Raw genomic sequence first — 20,801 nt, 5'->3', positions numbered from 1 at the left:
ATAAGTCTTCTAGTCTTTTTCAAAGTTCTTTGGTGGTTTTTAGTTTTCCCACTTTTCTTAAGACGGCGTCAGACAAGTGTAATATTATTGAGGTATAGGCAAGCTCATCGGCTTCCTCTTTTTGTTCTTTTGAGATATCAGGTGCAAAATTGCCTTCGATGGCTTTTGACACCTTTTGTTGGACTAGTATGCCTCTCATCTTTTGTTGCCAGATAGAGAAGTCCCCTTTACTCGTTAAAAATTCCCAAATCAAATTATGTGTTGTCATTGGTTAACACCCTAATTAAACCACACGAAGTAGTATTGGGAAACGTGATAAGGTAATGTCTTGTTAATTATTAGCAAAGGTAATAATGAACCTAAACGCTACGTCCAAGCACTTTAAATTAAAAGAACAAATACTTAATTAACGCAAGTAATCCTAATTCTAGCACATGCAATGGTTACCCCTTCACGGTAACCCCAAAACCTAACGATCACCCCACACGATGATCTTGCTATTGCTGAATTTAAATGGATTAAGCCAATTTACCAGAGTGGACCTATCTGAGTCCGTAAAGTGGAGAAAAACGAGCTTGCTATTGAATTTCAATCGGCGTCGTACCAAAGGGCAAAATCGTCCAACTTTTTCTGTGTAACCTGAAACACAAAACAAAGTATATCAGCGCGTTCAGGAGATTGAAACAAACAAGTTACCTGAAGACTGCGTCGCCGAAAAATCGCCCACGTGCCGCCCACGCGCCGCCTGTCCCGGAGCGCCTCGGCCTGCTGATGATGGGTATGGCCTCCGTTTGTCCAACCGAGCTGCGGTTTGTGAGTAATTGCAAATTTTCAGATTCGAGTTCTAAGTTGAAAGTGTGAAAATCAGCCGATTTTGAGCCCTTTTTTGCCACCCAAGCTCTGATACCAGATGTTAGGACCTTCCTCTTCCTGCTCACGCTGATTCCCGGGCTCAGTTAACCATTAAAACCAAATTCAACATCAAAACTGGAAGAACCCATACCGCCGGCGCTTCTTCTTCCTATGGTTGCTTTCTTCTCTTGCTTGGTTGATTCAATCCACACACTTAGGATGGATACCACTCGGGTAAGGTTCACAAAAACTCAAGCAGTTTGGGTGGAGAAGAAATCACGAAGAAGATGAAGGCAGAAGACACGGCTGGACACGGCAGTTTCTTTTTCCTCACGGCTTCAATTTTGGACGGTACCAACAAAGGCAAAAACACCAATATATATAGTAAGTCAAGTGGCCAACATAAGGTAAGTCGGGATATGGTAAGTAGGCTCGACTAGGGTTAACTTCCAATGGAAGAAATCAACAAGCCACAAAGAATATTAGCCGTCCAATAGGTAAGGCAACGTTTGGTCGGTTCATCCATTATTCGATGTTGAATTATCGTTCAGTCATTTATGTCGACTGATAAAATTGGTTCTCATCATCGCCCGGGGGTCGTTTGACAACATAATGTCTAACAGGCATTGGATGAAATGATCTGACACCCCGCGCGACTTGGTCTCACCTCGACTAGGTAGAATGTGATATAGATTGTGGGCCTAATTTAACTTGCCATTTGGCTCCCACGTGGAGCTGATTTGGAAGAGGCTAACAAATATGAAATGAGATTACCTCCTAAAATCATAAATATTGGCAATTAGAATAGTATTCTGTAATTATGGTCTAAAATGCCCCCACAAGACTGAGCTTCCATCAAGGACCCCAATATTGGACACCGGTTTTGTAAGGGAGTCGGCTAGCTGATCGATATTTTGTGAACAAGAGCAACAGGAAGCTGACTCTTACTTGATCTCGAACAAGTGAAATTCTAAGGTAACTTGCTTCATGCAAGAGTGGAATACTAGATTTTCACAAAAGTACGTTGACACGACCTGTCCCGAATCAACCTAATGGACCCCAAACATGACGTGCGTCGATAATAGATGCTGATTAGATGTTAAATCTATCACCATAGCTGACTACGAGTTATTTAAAAAAATGCAACAAAATCAAATGCTTATATAAAACATATTATGATGAGCCCAAAATATTTATTTCGTGCTTCATTAATATGAGTTATAATATTCAACATGTCGTGTGACTCTCATTTCGAAATCATTAGGCTCTTCTAGCTAAAAAGAATCAATTACTACCTGTAGAAAAAAAACGTAGAAAAATATATGAATTGATAGCTCAGTGAGTGGAAAAGTTCAAAATAAACATACTTTTTCATTTATACATTTTTATTGAAAATCAAATTCATATCATTTGATAATTCACAAGCTACCATCATGTAATTATAGCCAAAAAGTGAAATATTCACATAAAGTCGTAAAATATCGTCTTAAAATCATGATATGAACATCAGTGAAAAAAACCATGCTATAATCTCATCACATCAAACGTGCTGAAAAATCCACCAAAAATGTACCCTCTGACTAAAATATGTAATCCACCCCTCGGGCTAAGAACTTTCGTTACAGGCCTTTGGCCCCCTCTGTGAACGAAAGTCGATTTCAAAGACCTCTAGTAATCAATTTTAGAATACGGTCAATGTCCCTCTGTGAACTATATGTATGTGATCAAGGCCAATGTCTGGTCAAGACCCTTCCGCGTATGATAGAACACGGTCAAGGCCCCTCTGTGATCTAGAAGAAACATGTAATCATGGGTACTTTTCTGATCGATATCAATATCACATATGTTTCACATACCAAGTCATAAATATGCCACAAGTAATCTTTGAAATTTTACATGTATCATAATAAAAGTAATTTTCATAATAATCATATAATCGAACACATAATTGCACATACCTTGATAATATATTGAATTTATAAGTATTTTAAAAATATTTATATTTTTCCATTCACAGAACTATATACGCCAAAATAACCCGATTGGTAAGCTGTTCCGATATCTGTATCGTTGTCTGAAATATGATATAATTTTTAAATCAATAATTAATTATTTTAAGTAATTTCAATAATTAAATAGGCGATACACAAACTTAATCATTTCACGTTTAAACGATTTCTAAAGTTTCTTTAATAACTAAAACTAATTTTTCTTTCACTTTACTCAATTTCATAATTTATTATACTTAACCCCTTCAATAAAATTTAATTTAATTTAACAATCTAACAACTATAAAATTTAACATAACATTTCAATAAGTAACTTTTTACTTACCTTTAACTTTGAATAATTCCAGTCTAATAGTAGAAGAACTTATTTCTAACACGTTGGCGAAAATTTTCTATTTTTTTCTTCTTTTTCCTTCTTTTCTCTTTCCTCTTTTCTCTATCTTTTCTCCCGACTTCTCTCTATGTGCATATGTTTACACAACAATGAAATGGATTTGCTTGGGAATGAATATATATAAAGAAAATGCACCACCTGACATTTTTTTAAGTTTTTTTTGCTATTCTATTTTTTTTTTTTACTTTTGACTTTTCTTTTAATTAAAATAATGTATTACAAATCTCATTCCCTTAAAATAATTTCCTCCTCGAAATTCAATAAATTAAATGCAAAAAAAGTTGTGGATACTGAGAACGCATCTGCTCTTCCCTCTCCCATGTTGCTTCTTCTACAACATGATTTCTCCAATGAACTTTTAGTCCCAAAATTTAATCTTTCCTATCATACTTTTAATAACTTCCTAAGCCAATATATGATATTCTCATCTTTCATTTTTTTTTCCAAAACCTTAGGAAAACTCAATTATCTTTTCAATTTGGAATTTAAGATACTACTTTTCATGTTCTCCAAATATTCACCTTACGTCCTAATTTAAACTATTCCCTAATCACATTCTTTTTCTATAACAATGGTAACATATTAAGATCGAACAATATTCTTTCGCCCATTTCGTCATACGTATTTGGAATATTTCAATATTATATATAACATCAATTATCGTCACTCGTGTCTAGTTTTTATATGTCAATTTCATGAAAATAAATAATTATCCAAGTCTCCTTTAATTAACCAACCATGATTGATTGAAGTTCTTTCTTTGGCCTAATTATCGATTAGAAGATTTAGCTTGTATGAATCTCTATTGGTTTGATAGCAATAATGACAATCGTTTCAGTATGTTAAGGATACATAATCTCTCTTTTGAATTTGTCTTCACAGTGTCTGACGTTCCATTCTTTTGAACTTGTCTTAATAGTGTCTAATATTCTATCAATAGAAGATGCATAACATAATTTAATTATATAACTTCTTACAACTAACTAAAGATAAATATTCCAATTCCACAATGTAATTAACAATACTGTCTACATATAATTTTATAAGTCTATCCTATCAACTAACTGTATCATTTAAAAAAAAAATCTTGTAACCTTAATCAATATATCTACAATGATTTAAATACTATTTTGTCTCCATTTCGTGTATTTGGAATCCCCAAACAAAAATATTTGAGGGTAACTGCCTCCATTCTAAATTAACAATATCTCTAAAAATTCAATCGTTCATGATTTTCTAAAATTCTAGTTATCCTCAACAAAACAATTGAGATAGCTCAATATGGTGTTCTTTTCCTTTAATTTTATATCACCCAATGATAATCTATACACAATTTCCATTTCCACTATTTCGAATAAAATATAACTTAAACTCTGATGATTGATAAGTATTGATATTTCTCGCAATGTGATGACATAATCTCAATATAACCAACTCTAAATCATGTTTTAATCATGCCTCTTCAAAAATTTATAATATAATTCATAATTCATCGTTTTACTTCAGAACACATTCTTAACATTAACATAATCCATTATCATAAATCAAATCCTCATCAACTTTTGATGCAAGAGTCAATGTTTCCTCACAATTTAATCTGATAGCGACACTTTTTACATCCTTAAATCCACACAATTTTGGTGCTCTTTCTTTCCATGAAGAGACAATTATAACAATTAATCCATGATAATTCTATACTCTTATTCCATAAAGAGGCCATCAGCCTATCACCAATGCATATGTTTTCTTGTATATCGCACAAGACCTTCAATAAAGAGTATAACCTAAAGATACCGTTCTACAATTGGAATAAATTTACATGATGATCATCTTAAAGTTTAAGCTATCCAACATATCATCCATATGTTCTATAACTTGCAGATTTCGAGAAGAATGGAATACTTTATTCATGAAATCTAAAAATACAATCGAAAATAACTTAAAATTTACATCATTAAAACTTCATTGAATTCACCTTAACTTCAAAATTTGGCTCAAAGCTTTCAAATTCTATGGAATATAACACAATACTCCAACAAATGGCCTTAAAAAATCAATTAACTTAGTAACCCAAATCTTTCATCACATTATTTTGCTATAGAACAGTCATTACATTCATTTATATGCTATTAACCATATCAGATTGTAATCATATAACCTCATAACATACTAATGGCCATGCTATATGTCTTCCAACTTTTAGTTATATCAATTTTCCTTAAGATCACAAAATAATAACCTTCATATTTATCATACGAAACTTTCATACATCAATATATCATCAAGATTTCATACGTTAATTTTCCAAACTCAATAAATTCCAATTTTACCATTCTCAATTTTTTTTCACATAAACATACCTAAATACACAGATCCATTTAATTATATTTTTAAAGCAACAAATCACCCCATAATAGGTAATCATTATAAGTTCATCTCTATTATTCTCACATTCCTTGTAATCAAACCACTCATAAATAATCGCAATGATTGGAATTATCATTAATTTCCTCGATGCCTAAAGTACACAATAACACATTGTCATCTATGAATCAACAAATCATCATTGTGTCTTCTACAATTTCTTATCTATAGCATAAATATACACCATCATAATTTCTATTATCATCCCATAAAATTGGCCACAAATCACCACAAAATTTGATAGCATTATTAACCATTTGGCTTCAAGAATAATTAAAATTCCCCAATGATTGTCACCAATCAAACATCATATCATTTCCTTGTATTTATCGTGCAAACTATAGCTAAAAATTTTCCTATGTACTCATAAAAAAATCATGTAGTTCTACAAATAAATTGATAATTAAGTGGTTATAATATCTGTAACTTCGAATGCCCGCAAAATCATCACAATCTGTTCAAATCTTAATAGGTTACATACAAATAGGTTACATACACACATAGTTCCAACCCAACAACTGATAACATTTCTAACTATCGGATCATCACAACTACCATACTTACATACTAGTCATTTCTAAATCCGTTAAAAAAAGTATTTTCTATCATTTTTGGTTCCATACATTTGAGCTAGAGAGCATGTGATTTCTGCCACCATGACATGTGATTATATCCACTGAACATGCATGAACCATAAAAATTTTCAAAACCATGCTTTGATACCACTTTGACACGACTCATCCTGAATCACCCTAGTGTACACAAAACGTGACGTGCGTCGATGATAAATGCTGACTAGATGTCAATTCTATCATCAAAGCTGACTATGAGTAATTTAAAAAAAATGCAACAAAATCAAATGCTTATATAAAACACAATGCGATGGGCCCAAAATATTTAATTCGTGCTTCATTAATATGAGTTATAATATTTAACATGTCGTGTGGCTCTCATTTCAAAATCATTAGGCTCTTCCAATTAAAAAGAATCAATTGCTACCTGTAGGAAAAATCGTGGAAAAATATATGAGTTAATAGCTCAGTGAGTAGAGAAGTTAAACATACTTTTTCATTTATACATTTTTATTGAAAATCAAATTCATATCATTTGATAATTCACAAGCTATCATCATATAATTATAGCCAAAAAGTGAAATATTCACATAAGGTTGTAAAATATCGTCTTAAAATCATGATATGAACATCAACTAATAGCCATGCTATAATCTCATCACATCAAACGTACTAAAAAATCCATAAAAAATATACCCTCTAACTGAAATATGAATTTTTGCCACGGGCCTTTGGCCCCCTCCGTGAATGAAAGTCGGTCTCAAAAACCTCTGGTAATCAATTCTAGAACACGGTCAAGGTCCCTCTGTGAACTATATATATACGATCAAGACTAATGTCAGGTCAAGATCCCTCTGTGTAGAATAGAACAGGCCAAGGCCCCTCTGTAAACTAGAAGAAGTATATAATCATGGGTACTTTTCTGGCCGATCTCAATATCACATATGTTTCACATACCAAGTCATAAATGTACCAAAAGTAATCTTTGAAATTCCACATGTATCATAATAAAAGGGATTTCCATAATAATCATATAATCGAACACATAATTGCACATACCTTGATAATATACTTAATTTATAAATATTTTTAAAATATTTATATTTCTCCACTCACAGAACTATGTACGCCAAAATAATCTGATTGGTAAGCTGTTCCGATATCTGTATCGTTGTCTGAAATATGATATAATTTTTAAATCAATAATTAATTATTTTAAGTAATTTCAAAAATTAAATATGCGATACCCAAACTTAATCATTTCACGTTTAAGCTATTTTTAAAGTTTCTTTAATCACTAAAACTAATTTTTCTTTCACTTTACTCAATTTCATAGTTTATTACACTTAATCCCTTCAATAACATTTAATTTAATCTAACAATCTAACAACTATAAAATTAAATATAACCTTTCAATAAGTAACTTTTTACTTACCTTTAACTTTGAAGAATTCCAACCTAATAGTAGAAGAGCTTCTTTCTAACATGTTGGCGAAAATTTTCTATTTTTTTTCTTCTTTTTCCTTCTTTTCTCTTTCCTCTTTTCTCTAACTTTTCTCCCTGCTCTCGGCTTCTCTCTATGTGCATATGTTTGCACAGCAATGAAATGGATTTGCTTGGAAATGGATATATATAAAGAAAACGCATCGCCTGAAATTTTTTTAATTTTTGTTTGCCGTTCTTTTTTTCACTTTTCTTTTAATTAAACTAATGTATTACATATGTGGCGCTTATGTTGTTGCAATTTATTGTCGGTGTAGAGAGAGTTGATGTACGAAGTTGAAGTTCTATGCAATGGAAGCTACCATACTGGGCTTCTGCTGTACAACAAACGAACTATGGCCTTTTGTTTCTTAGAGATGACCAACTTATAGGATTGGCTCCGATGAAGACAATATATGCTATTATAGACGTACAATGGCCAGAATTTCTCGCCCACTCTTGGGAAATGCATGTAATTGTTAAAAAATTAATTTGTAATCTATCTTCAAAGAGTTCAAATCCAAATTGAACACTTTAAATAACAAAGGAAGATTCATTAAATGGTCAATGGATAAGATTTTCAATTCAAATTGAATACTCAACTTCAATATTCAAACAATGCAAGCTGAAATCTGGTAATTATCTTCAAGATATAGTCTGATGTTCAAATACAGCTAGAATTGAATATTCAAATGATGATAAAATACACATATTATCTTGTTTCCTAGGACTAGCTTATTTAATGTTCTCTATAAATAGGAAGGTATCCATTTAGTGTTATGAATGTAGAAGAAGAAAAATCTCTCAAAAAATTAGAGAAAGAGTGTGTTGTAGCAACTCCTTTGTAATCCCTCAAATTTCATGAGTAAAATATCATATTTCTCATAATTATCTTCTTATATACCCAACAAATAACAAATTGTGGTATTAGAGCCAGGTTAAATACATAAACAAATTCCTACCAAAAGCTGAAACAAAATCAACCTCAAAAACCACCATAGCAACAACAGTTTTTTTAACAAAAACAGGGCAGCTATGGCAACAAATACAGCAGCCTCTTGTTCACTTATTCACCAAGTCAAGTACCAATCTTTGAAGGTGAGCACTATGAATATTGGAGTAGTCAAATGCAAACTTTCTTCATCTCTTTAGATTTATGGGATGTCATTGAAAATGATGAGGTGGTAAAATATTCAACCGAAGGAGATGAAGAAGATCCAAAGTTACAAAAGGAATATAAAAAGAAAGATGCAATGGTGTTGCGATATATTCAACATTGAGTTGGAAAATCAAATTTTCCTCATATGTTTGGTCTTAAAAAGTCAAAGATGCACGGAAAATTTTAAATCAAGAATTTCAAGGCTCGGAGAAAACTATTTCCTTTAAACTTCAATCATTATGGAAAGATTTTGAGAATCTCAAAATGGAAGAACGAGAGTCGGTTCACGATTTCTCTTCACAAGTTTCGAAGATTGTAAACCAAATCAAAAGTTGCGGAAATACAATTAAAGACAAAAGAATTGTTGAGAAAGTGCTTCGATCTCTCCCTTCAAAATTCGATCATGTAGCCGCCACAATTGAAGAATCAAAGGATTTGTCTAAAATGACCATGTATGAGTTGACCGGATCACTTCTTGCACATGAGCAAAGAATCAATCGTTCGGCTAGTCAATCAACTGAACAAGCCTTTCAATCAAAGCAAGCATTAAAAATAAGTTCAAGCAATCATGAAAGTTCAAATAACCAAAAGGAAAAGTTTAGCAAGTGGAGTCAAAATGAAAAGCTAAGCAATTGGAAAGCCAAAACACCACAACAATCCGGTAAGACTCAATCTTGCATTATTTGTAAAAAGAACAATCGTGAATCAAAAGATTGCTATTTTAAATGCAAAAGATGCAAATTTCCTAATCATTTTCAAAAAGATTGTTGGTTTCAAGATAAGGAGAAAAATGAAGATGCAGCAAATTTTTTAAAAGAGAGTGAAAATGAAATTCTATTTTATTCTCATCAAAATGGTGACTTTGAATCCAAGAATCAATGGTATTTGGATAGCGGTGCTAGAAATCACATGACTAGAAATAAAGATATCTTTGTAGAGATCAATCCAAATATCACCTCAAAAATTATTCTTGGAGATGGAACACAAAGAAGCGCAGAAAGAAATGGCATCATTGCAGTCCAGACTAAGGGAAGTAACAGAAAACTCATTACTGATATTCTTTATGTGCCAAATCTTTCATATAATCTCTTAAATATTGGACAACTCTTGCAAGAGAATTTTTCGGTGCACTTTGATGATGAAAGATGCAAGATCTTTAATAAAAAGAAAAATGTTATAGTGGCGAATGTTGAAATGAAAAACAAAACCTTTTGTCTCATGTAACCACTAGACAACAATTGTGCACTTACATTTGAAAATGCAGATTTGTCACATCTATGACATTTGTGATATGGTCATTTAAATGGCAAAGGACTTCAATTGCTTAAGGAGAAAAATATGGTGATCAAGCTTCCTAAAATTCAAATGAGACAAAGTGCGTGAAGGTTGTGTATATGGATTCCTAAAACTTTATGGCGAGCAAAAATGCCATTGGAACTTGTTCATTCAGATATTTGTAGACCAATGTAAACTCCTACCGGAAACAAGAGATATTTCATTCTCTTTGTTGATGATTACAAACGGATGATGTGGATTTTCTTTCTCAATCAAAAATCTGAGGCATTCTCTACTTTTCTTCGGTTTAAAGCACGTGCAGAAAGACAAAGTGGATTTCTAATAAAGATGTTGAGGACTAATCGTGGAGGAGAATTTCTCTACAATCCCTTCATTGAATATTGCAAAGTTAATGGCATTCAAAGGTAGCTGACAGTTAGCAGAACTCCACAACAAAATGGAGTAGCTGAAAGAAAGAATCGTACCATTGTCGAAATGGCAAGAAGCATGCTAAAAGTTAAAGGAGTTCCAAATCTTTATTGGGCAGAAGCTGTAAATATGACAATATATATTCTCAATCGGTCTCCTACAAAAGTTGCTAAAAATAAAACTCCGTTCGAGATGTGGCACAAAAAGAAGCCAAAGGTAGATCACTTAAAAAATTTCGGTAGCATTTCCTATGCCTTCGTTCCATCACAAGACAGAGAAAAGTTTGATGAGAAAGGACAAAAACTTCTATTCATTGGATATGGAGATGAGTCTAAAGGATATCGTTTACTAAATCCAAAGACAATAAAATAATAGTTTCCTGATATATTGTGTTCAATAAAGTACAACTTATGATTGGAAAGGAAAGCAAATCATAGATCCTAGACCCTATCAATTTGATGATCCATCGACGTCTCAAATTTTCAATACTGAACAACATACAACTCCAAATATTCCAACAATTGAAGAAGAATTAGAAACCCCTCCAAGAAAAACACGTTCACTAGGAGAAATATATGAATCACAGGAACTCGAATTATTCTCTTGTGAACCTCAATCATATGAAGAAGCTTCAAAAAACAAAAGTTGGACAAAGCAATGAATGAAGAAATATCCACCATTGAGAAAAATAAAACTTGGGAACTCGTTGAGCTACCAGAATAAAAGAGGACCATTGGTTTGAAATGGATCTATAAAATCAAATACAATGAAGACGGGTCAATTCAAAAAATAAAGCTCGGCTCATGGCCAAAGGATATTCTCAACAACTAGGAGTCGACTTCACAGAGACATTTGCTCCAATTGCAAGAATGGAGACAATACGTACAATTTTGGCATTGGCAGCTCAATTGGAGTTAAAAGTTTTTCAGCTCGATGTAAAATCAGCATTCTTAAACGGTGAAATTCAAGTAGAAGTGTATGTTGAACAACTTGAATGGTTCAAAAATAAAGGCAAAGAAGACAAGGCTTATCATCTTCAAAAAGCATTAAATGGGTTCAAGCAAGCACCCCGAGCATGGAATAGCAAAAGCAATAGCTATTTCATTCAAAATGGCTTCAATCAAAGCACAAGTGAATCATATCTCTATGTCAAAAATGTCGAAAAGAATTTTTTTATCGTATGCCTCTATGTGGATGATCTTATCTACTTTAACAAATGAACACATGGTGGATAAATTCAAAATGAAAATGATGAAAGATTTTGAAATGTCTAATTTGGGACTCATGAGATAATTTATTGGGATTCAAGTAAAGCAAAGCGCAAGAAGAATTTTTCTTTCTCAAGAAAAGTATATTGATAATCTTCTCAAAAAATTCAAAACGAGTGAGTGCAAGCCAATCTCTACTCCGATGGCCTTAAATGAAAATTTGCAAGTTTATGATGATGCAAAAAAAAGTTGATGCCACACTCTACAAGAAATTGATTGGTTCATTGATTTATCTTAATACAAGGCCACATATTACATATTCAGTTAGCTTATTATTCAGATTCATGAATAAACCAAATAAACTACATTTTGCAGCAGCAAAAAGAATTTTGAGATTCCTTAAAAGAACCAAAAACCATGGCATAGAGTTTAAAAAGGAGAATAATTGCAAACTTGTTGGCTATACAGATAGTGATTGGGTTGGATCAGTTGATGATCGGAATAGCACTTCTGGATACATCTTTTGCCTTGGATCAAATGTGATTCCCTAGAACTCAAAAAATTAGAAATCCATTGCTTTATCATCAATCGAAGCAGAGTACATCGCAACTACAGATTCAACTTGGGAAGCTGGTTGGCTTAGAAGAATTTTGAAAGATTTGAAATTCGAGTAAGAAGGACCAACAATAATTTATTGCGACAATATGTCGGCAATTGCGATGACAAAAAATCCAATCTTCCATACTAGGTCAAAGCATATTGAACTTCGACATCTCTTAATAAGAGACTTGGTAAGTCAAGAAGAAATTTGTATGGAATTTATAAATACCAACGATCAACCGGCCGATATGATGACAAAGCCAATGACCATTGATAAGTTTGAGAAATTCAAGGAATATTTGAAGATTACAAATTAAGATGGGGTGTTAAAAGATTAATTTGTAATCTATGTTCCAAGAGTTCAAATCCAAATTGAACACTTCAAGCAACAAAGGAAGATTCATTAAATGGATAAAATTTTCAACTCAAATTGAATACTCAACTTCAATATTCAAACAATGCAAGCTGGAATCTGGTAATTATCTCCAAGCAGCAGTCTGACGTTCAAATACAGCTGCAACTGAAGATTCAACAGCTGCAAATGATGATAAAATACACCTATTATCTTGTTGTAATTGCAATAAGTTCTTAGGACTAGCTTACTCAATGTTCCCTATAAATATGAAGGTATCCATCTAGTGTTATGAATGTAGAAGAAGTAAGAAAAATCTCTCAAAAAATTAGAGAAAGAGTGTGTTGTAGCAACTCCTTTGTAATCCCTCAAATTTCATAAGTAAACTCTTATATTTCTCATAATTATCTTCTTCTATACCCAACAATATGGAGAGTGGGAAATTTTTATGTATGAAGATACTGTAATGGATAGTGTCTTTTAGGTATAGTAAGATTCCTTTTACAGCTATCCAGTGAATTAAAGAGGATTTATGTGTAAATTGTGATAATTTGTTGATGTTAATAGATGTTCGATCTTGTCAAAGAGAGATATTTCATGGATCCTATAGTGTAGCGATATGTTGTATGATCTGTGGAAGGATTTCCATCATAGTCCTGGAGTTTTTCAAAAGTTGCCATAGGAGTTGAAACTTCTTTTGCATTGTGCATATTAGTTTGCTGATGCAAATCCTTAATATACTTCTGTTGAGATAGAAAGACACCAAATGATGTGGAAATGCCTTTCATCCTAGGATTAGCTTAAGCTTCTAAGGTCTTTGAGAGAGAAACGACTAGCTATATGTTGAATGAGTTTTTGAGTTTTGACAGCAAAATTACCAATAATAATAAAAATATCGTCAACATAGACAAGAAGATAAATTAAGTGTATTTGGTCTTTGCAGATGAAAAGGAAGCTGTCAATGTGGGAATTGTTGAATCCATTACCTACTAAGAAGGATCGAAGTTCATTATACTAAGCTCTTAGTGCTGTCAAAGACCATAAATAGCTTTGTTTAGTTTGCATATGTGTCATGAAAATGAGGATGGATGAAATCTGGATGTTCCTACATAAAGACGTGATCTATTATTGAGCCTCGTAATACATTATTTATATCTTATTGCCTTAGTGACCATCCATTTGAAACAACCAATGTGAGAAAAATGCGCACAGTAGGTTGCTTAACAAGTGAGCTTTATGCTTCAATGAAATCTGTTAGAATTGGATTGTAATCCAAATTCTTGTTGAGTATTTGATTGAAAATACTGTTAAATAGATTTGAAAATGTTTTGAAGGAGTCCAATGTGAATTTGACTCCTATTTCGTCCTAAATTCTCCATTATTGATTTTTCCCATTGTATTGGGACTTCACCTTATATTTAATCTTTTCATGTATTAATTCTCCTAGTATGATAGGAATTCTTTGGTTATAAATATGTGGTATACTACACATATTGAAATTGATCTATTGTCCAATTAGTTATTGGTCCAAAGATATCTTTGTAAGTCCTTTACTTTTGATTATATTGAATTCTCCGCCTTTGCCCATGGTTTTCTCGGATATGAGTTTCCACGTAAATCTTGTTTTCTTTGTGATCCATTATTTTCATATTGCTCATATCATTCTCATCTTTATTATTTGGCCTAGTTCTCAACAAAGTCTGTTAGGATCTTCCTCTAGCTGCTCAAGGTGATTTTCGAGCTCAGTTAACCATTAAACATTGAATCAACACCAAGAAATTGGAGGTGATCGACCGCTGGCGTGCTTGTCTTCCTATGATTGCTATTGCTCTTTTTGCTTGTTGTTTCTTCCACTCAGGATGGATACCACACAGGTAAGGGTCACAAAGACTCAAGCAATAGGTAGAGAAAATCAATCAACAGGATGCACAAGGAAGAAGAAGAAAACTGCCTCTCTCTCTCGGGTTCTAAAACAGGATGTGAAGGAAGAAGAGAATTACCAATATATATATAATAGTCCAATGACCAACTTAAGGTAAGTTATACTATGGTAAGTAGGCTCGACTAGGGTTAAGTCCCAATAGCACACCAACAAGCCACAAAGGTTATTAGCCATCCAATAGGTAAAGCAACGCTAGGTCGGGTCATTCCATTATTCGGTGTTGATTTATCGTTAAGTCATTCATGTCGAAACTGGTTTTCATCATCGCCCGGTAGGTCGTTTGACAACATGATATTTGACAACCTCCACCTTGGTGTCAAAGGACCAGCAAAGAAAAACGTTTTCCATTAGTGACACCTCTAACAAAAAATCGATAAAATTGGAAATCATTTACTTGTACCGATGTTTAGAAGCTCCTTGCAACTTCTAAACTTTACCAGTGGCAGCACTTTCGTGCCCATATCTGAAGGATTATATTTTGTGTGAATTTTTTCAAGTCTTACTACTTCTTGTGATATTATATCCCTAATGAAGTGTAACCTAACATCGATATGTTTAGTGCGTTCGTGAAAAATAGGATTTTTACACAGATGTATGGATGACTGACTATCAGAATACACAACCACATACTCATTCAAGACACTCAGTTTATGAAGTAGACCTCTAAGCCATAGAGCCTCTTTAATTGCTTCAGTGGTGGCAATATATTCTGACTTTGTAGTGGATAGTGCAATTATGTTGTAACTGTGATTTCCAACTAACACACGAATTTGATAAGGTAAATACGTAAGAGGAAGTTGATTTCCTACCATCCCTATCTCCTGCATAGTCAACATCTACAAAACCCTTTAATTTCACGCCTTCCTTATTAGCACTAAATTTTAGACCTACGTCACTTGTACCCTTCAAATATCTTAAAAGCCACTTTAATGCTTCCCAATGTTCAGGACCTGGATTAGACATGTACCTACTGAGAGTACTAACAGCGAATCCTAAGTCCGGTCTAGTGCAAACCATCAAATACATTATGGAACCAATGACATTTGAGTATGGAATTTTACTCATGTATTCCACTTCACGTTCATTGCAAGGAGCTTGTTCTTTAAATAGAACAAAATGGTTTGCAAGAGGCAACATGACAGGTTTGCAGTCACTCATATTAAACATTTTCAACACCTTTGATATGTATGGAGACTAATGCAAGAATACGATGGAATTTATCCTATTTCATTCTATTTCCATGCCTAAAATTCTTTTAGCCTTTCCTAGGTCTTTCATGTCAAATTCTCCACTAAGATCTGCTTTTATATTGTTTATCCACTTAGGAGATGATCCAACTAAAAGCATGTCGTCCACATAGAGCAACAAGAACAAATAATTGTTATCAGTCTCGTTGTGCTGAAAGTATAGGCAGTGATCGAATTTGCTTATTCGAAATCCTATAGTGAGTACAAAGGAATGAAACCTCTTGTACCACTGTTTAGGTGATTGCTTTAGACCATATAGGGATCTCTTTAGAAAACACACATAATCAGATTTTAACTTGTCTTTAAAACCTTTTGGTTGATTCATAAAGATTTGTTCATCAAGCTCTCCATGTGAAAAAGTGGTTTTTACATCGAGTTGTTCAAGTTCCCAGTCAAAGAGCGCAACCAATGCGAGCATGACCCTAATAGTAGTGTACTTGACAACTGGTGAGAAAATCTCGTTATAATCAACACCTTCTTTCTGTGTGTAACCCTTCGCTACTAACCTAACCTTAAATCTTAAGGGTTCTGCACTACTAGTACTTTCCTTAACCTTAAAGACCCACTTGCAATCAACGATTGATTTATTCTTAGGTCTCGGTACTAACTCTCAAGTTTGATTCTTTTCTAGAGAACTCATCTCTTCTTTCATAGCCTTAAGCCACTCCTTAGATTGACCACTATTCATAGTCTCTTCAAAAGTTTCCGGCTCCCTATCAACTAGTTCTTCGTAACTAGCGTATGCAAAATCCAATTCAGATTCATAACCGAACCTCCTAGGTTCTCTCGTTTGTCTTCTATCTCTATCTCTAACTAAATTATAGTTAGCTAATGGATTTTCTTCCTCAGGATACTCTTCTATCACTACTTCATTTTCCTCTTCAGGTTCTTAGACCTGAATCTCCACCTCACTCGAAGTACTAGGTACTGATGTGTTAAGTTTTCCTAACTCCACCTTAAACCGATTTCTTTCTTCACCTGATTCAGTTTCACTTACAGGTTCGATTTTGTTCTTTAGACAAGGCATCTCACTCTCATTAAATGTGACATCCCTACTCACGACGATCTTAACTCCTTTTTGGCTTCTATCCCATAGCCTATAGCCCTTAACCCCTTCGGGATATCCTAGAAAGACACACTTCCTGGCTATAGGTTCTAACTTTCCCTCACTTTGATGAGAGAAGGCAGCACAGCCAAACGCTTTAAGCATTGAGTAGTCACCCAATTTTCCAGACCATTTCTCATGTGGAGTATCACCATTTAATGTAGTCGATGGAGTTAAATTTATCAGATAACAGGCAGTTACAACGGCTTCACCCCAAAATGACTTAGGAACCCCAAAACTTAACATCATGCAGCGCACTTTATCTAGTATGGTCCTATTCATTCTTTCTGCTACCCCGTTTTGCTGGGGAGTATAAGGAACCGTTTTGTGCCTTGTTATTCCACTTTCTTTACACATCCTATCGAATTCAGCATTACAAAATTCTAGGCCGTTATCTGTCCTTAAAAATTTGATCCTCTTGCTAGTTTGGTTTTCCATTTGTTTCTTCCAGTTGTTAGAGTTATGGAAGGTTTCAGTTTTTGTCTTTCAATAGATAGACCCACACTTTCCTGATGTAGTCATCTATGATAGATAGGAAATACCTATTCCCACCCGATGTGGGATTACTAGCAGGACCCCACAGATCAGAATGCACATATTCAAGCATGCTTTTAGCCTTATGCGTACTAATGGAGAACGACACTCTATGGTACTTTCCGAGCACACAATGATCACAGAACGATAGGTCAGACATACAGTCATTACCAAATGCACATTTTTCACTAAGTAGCTTAAGTCCTTTAATGCTTACGTGTGCAAGCCTACTATGCCACATATGTGTGTGATTGATTTTGGTGGAAGAAATAGAGGAGTTTAATCCTATAATCACTTCCCCAGTAGTGATGTAAATATCATTTTTCTTTATTCCCTTAATAGAGATTAACGCACCCTTCATCATTTTAAACATACCGTTTCCAATTTTACCGGTGAAGTTGTCTTTCTCAAGTCTTCCTACTGAAATCAAATTCCTAGATAATTCAAGAATATATCTAACTTCCTTTAACATGTACACAAAGCCCATGTTAAATTTTATCTTTATATATCCAATTCCAGCAATTGTATAGGCAAAGTTATCACACAGAACTACTTGCCCATCATTAGATTCTTGCAAGTTTTTAAACCAATTCTTTTCAGACGTCACATGAAAAGACATACCAGAATCTAATATCCATTCATGCATGTGAGAATTAGTAGTTAGATTTAATTCAGTAATGTATGCGATTGGACTAGTAATCACATAGACTTCACCGTTTTCGGTATCGGAGGTAGAGGATAACACATTTACCTCATCTCTTTCCTTAACCTTTTGTTTTCCCTTTTCTTTATGACAGTCTTTTATAAAATGCCCTGTGCCTCCACAGCCATAGCATTTTCTAGCCTTAGTTCTAGACTTTGACCTAGGTCTACCATTTCCCTTCTTTTTCCAACTATTACTACTTGATTCGCCACTACTTTGGTATCCATCATGACTGGCTTGCCTAAATTGAGTTCTACCCCACATCATATGCAACTCTCCACTCCTCCTATCCTGTTTTTCAGCCCTCATTTTCATCTCCTTACTCCTAAGAGAATCTACGACTATTTCAAGTGTTAACGTGTCCCTACCATACTTAATGGCATTTTTAACTTCTTTATAAGAGTCCAGGATTGAATTGAGCAAGATTATAGCCTTATAGGTCTCAGACATGGCTTCGTCATAATTGACAATATCTTGCACCAATTTGTTAAATACATCTAAATTGTCGTCGAAATCCTTTGAAGGATCCATATTAAAGCTGAAGAATCGTTCGAGTAGGTAGAGTTTATTCGGTGTAGATTTAAGCAAGTATAAGTCTTCTAGTCTTTTCCAAAGTTATTTGGTGGTTTTTAGTTTTCCCACTTTTCTTAAGACAGCGTCAGACAAGTGTAATATTAATGAGGTATAGGCAACCTCATCGACTTCCTCTTTTTGTTCTTTTGAGATGTCAGGTGCAAAATTGCCTTCGATGACTTTTGACACCTTTTGTTGGACTAATATGTCTCTCATCTTTTGTTGCCAGATAGAGAAGTCCCCTTTACCGTTAAATATTCCCAAATCAAAATTATATGTTGTCATTGGTTAACACACTAATTAAACCACACGAAGTAGTATTGGGAAGCATGATAAGGTAATATCTTGTTAATTCTTAGCAAAAGTAACAATGAACCTAAACGCTACGTCCACCAAGAAATACCAAGCACTTTAAATCAAAAGAACAAGCACTCAATTAACGCAAGTAATCGTAGTTCTAGCACAAGCAATGGTTACCCCTTCACGGTAACCCCAAAATCTAACGATCACCCCACACGATGATCTTGCTATTGCTGAATTTAAATGGATTAAGCCAATTTACCAGAGCAGACCTATCTGAGTCCGTAGAGTGGAGAAAAACGAGCTTGCTGTTCAATTTCAGTCGGCGTCGCACCAGGGGCAAAATCGTCCAACTTTTTCTGTGTAACCTGAAACACAAAACAAAGTATATCAGCGCATTTAGGAGATCGAAACAAGCAAGTTACCTGAAGACAGTTTCGCCGGACTGTCGCCCACGCGCCGCTACTGTCCGCCCACGCGTCGCCTCACCAGGGGCGCCTCGACCTGCTGGTAATGGGTATGGCCTCCGTTTGTCCAACCGAGCTTTGGTTTGTGAGTAATTGAAGAATTTCAGATTCGGGTTCTATGTTGAATATGCGAAAATCAGCCGATTTTGAGCCTTTTTTGCTACCCAAGCTCTGATACCATATGTTAGGATCTTCCTCTAGCTGCTCAAAGTGATTTCCAGGCTTAGTTAACCATTAAACATTGAATCAACACCAAGAAACTGGAGGTGAAGGACCGCCAGCGTGCTTGTCTTCCTATGGTTGCTATTGCTCCTTTTGCTTGTCTTCCACTCACTTAGGATGCATACCACACAGGTAAGGATCATAGAGACTCAAGCAATAGGTAGAGAAAATCAATCAACAGGATGCACAAGGAAGAAGAAGAAAACTGCCTCTCTCTCTCGGGTTCTAAAACGGGACGTGAAGGAAGAAGAGAATTACCAATATATATAATAGTCCAATGACCAACTTAAGGTAAGTTATAATATGGTAAGTAGGCTCAACTAGGGTTAAGTCCCAATAGCACACCAACAAGCCACAAAGGTTATTAGCCATCCAATAGGTAAAGCAACGCTAGGTCGGGTCATCCCATTATTCGATATTGATTTATTGTTCAGTCATTCATGTCGACTGATAAAACTGGTTTTCATCATCGCCCAGGAGGTCGTTTGACAACATGATGTCTAACAAAGTCCACATCAGGTCTTTGATGAAAACCCTTGGCAACTCAACATGCTTTATGCATATGAATTTTGCCATCTATGTGTCTTAATTCTATAAATCCACTTGCAGCCTATGATGTTCTGTGTGTTGTTGTTTCGCGGTACTAAGGTCCGTGTGGAATAATAGAGAAGAGTGTCATACTCCTCACACATATTTGTACGCCATTTGGGAAGTTCGTGAGCTTGGGATGGAGTTGTGGGTTCAGCCACTACAGATGGTTCAAGGGTAATATGAAGTTCAACTGCCACTTTACTTCCATATGAATCAGAAGATTGTATTGTTTTCCAAGTAGTAATAGTTGCATGTTAACAATCCCATGAAAATGGTGAAAAATATAAACATAAGAGGAAAAGAGGTCTTTAGAAAGAAAAAAAAAAAAAAAAAAAAAAAAAAAAAAAAAAAAAAAAAAAAA

At 34.4% G+C, this 20,801-nt stretch overlaps 1 protein-coding gene across 1 annotated transcript; it reads left to right on the top strand.

The window, feature by feature from the left end:
• Positions 1-9,156: 9,156 nt before the first annotated feature.
• On the top strand, positions 9,157-11,257 carry LOC111412640. Its single transcript, XM_023043571.1, has 4 exons — positions 9,157-9,344; positions 9,786-10,080; positions 10,597-10,939; positions 11,019-11,257. The coding sequence occupies exons 1-4, from the start codon at positions 9,157-9,159 to the stop codon at positions 11,255-11,257; spliced, it is 1,065 nt and encodes a 354-aa protein (XP_022899339.1).
• Positions 11,258-20,801: the final 9,544 nt, after the last annotated feature.

This window comes from Olea europaea, chromosome 16 (genome assembly GCF_002742605.1).
Source record: "Olea europaea var. sylvestris chromosome 16, O_europaea_v1, whole genome shotgun sequence".
NCBI classification, from domain to species: Eukaryota; Viridiplantae; Streptophyta; class Magnoliopsida; order Lamiales; family Oleaceae; genus Olea; species Olea europaea.
This window is presented reverse-complemented; position numbering and strand designations above follow the sequence as displayed.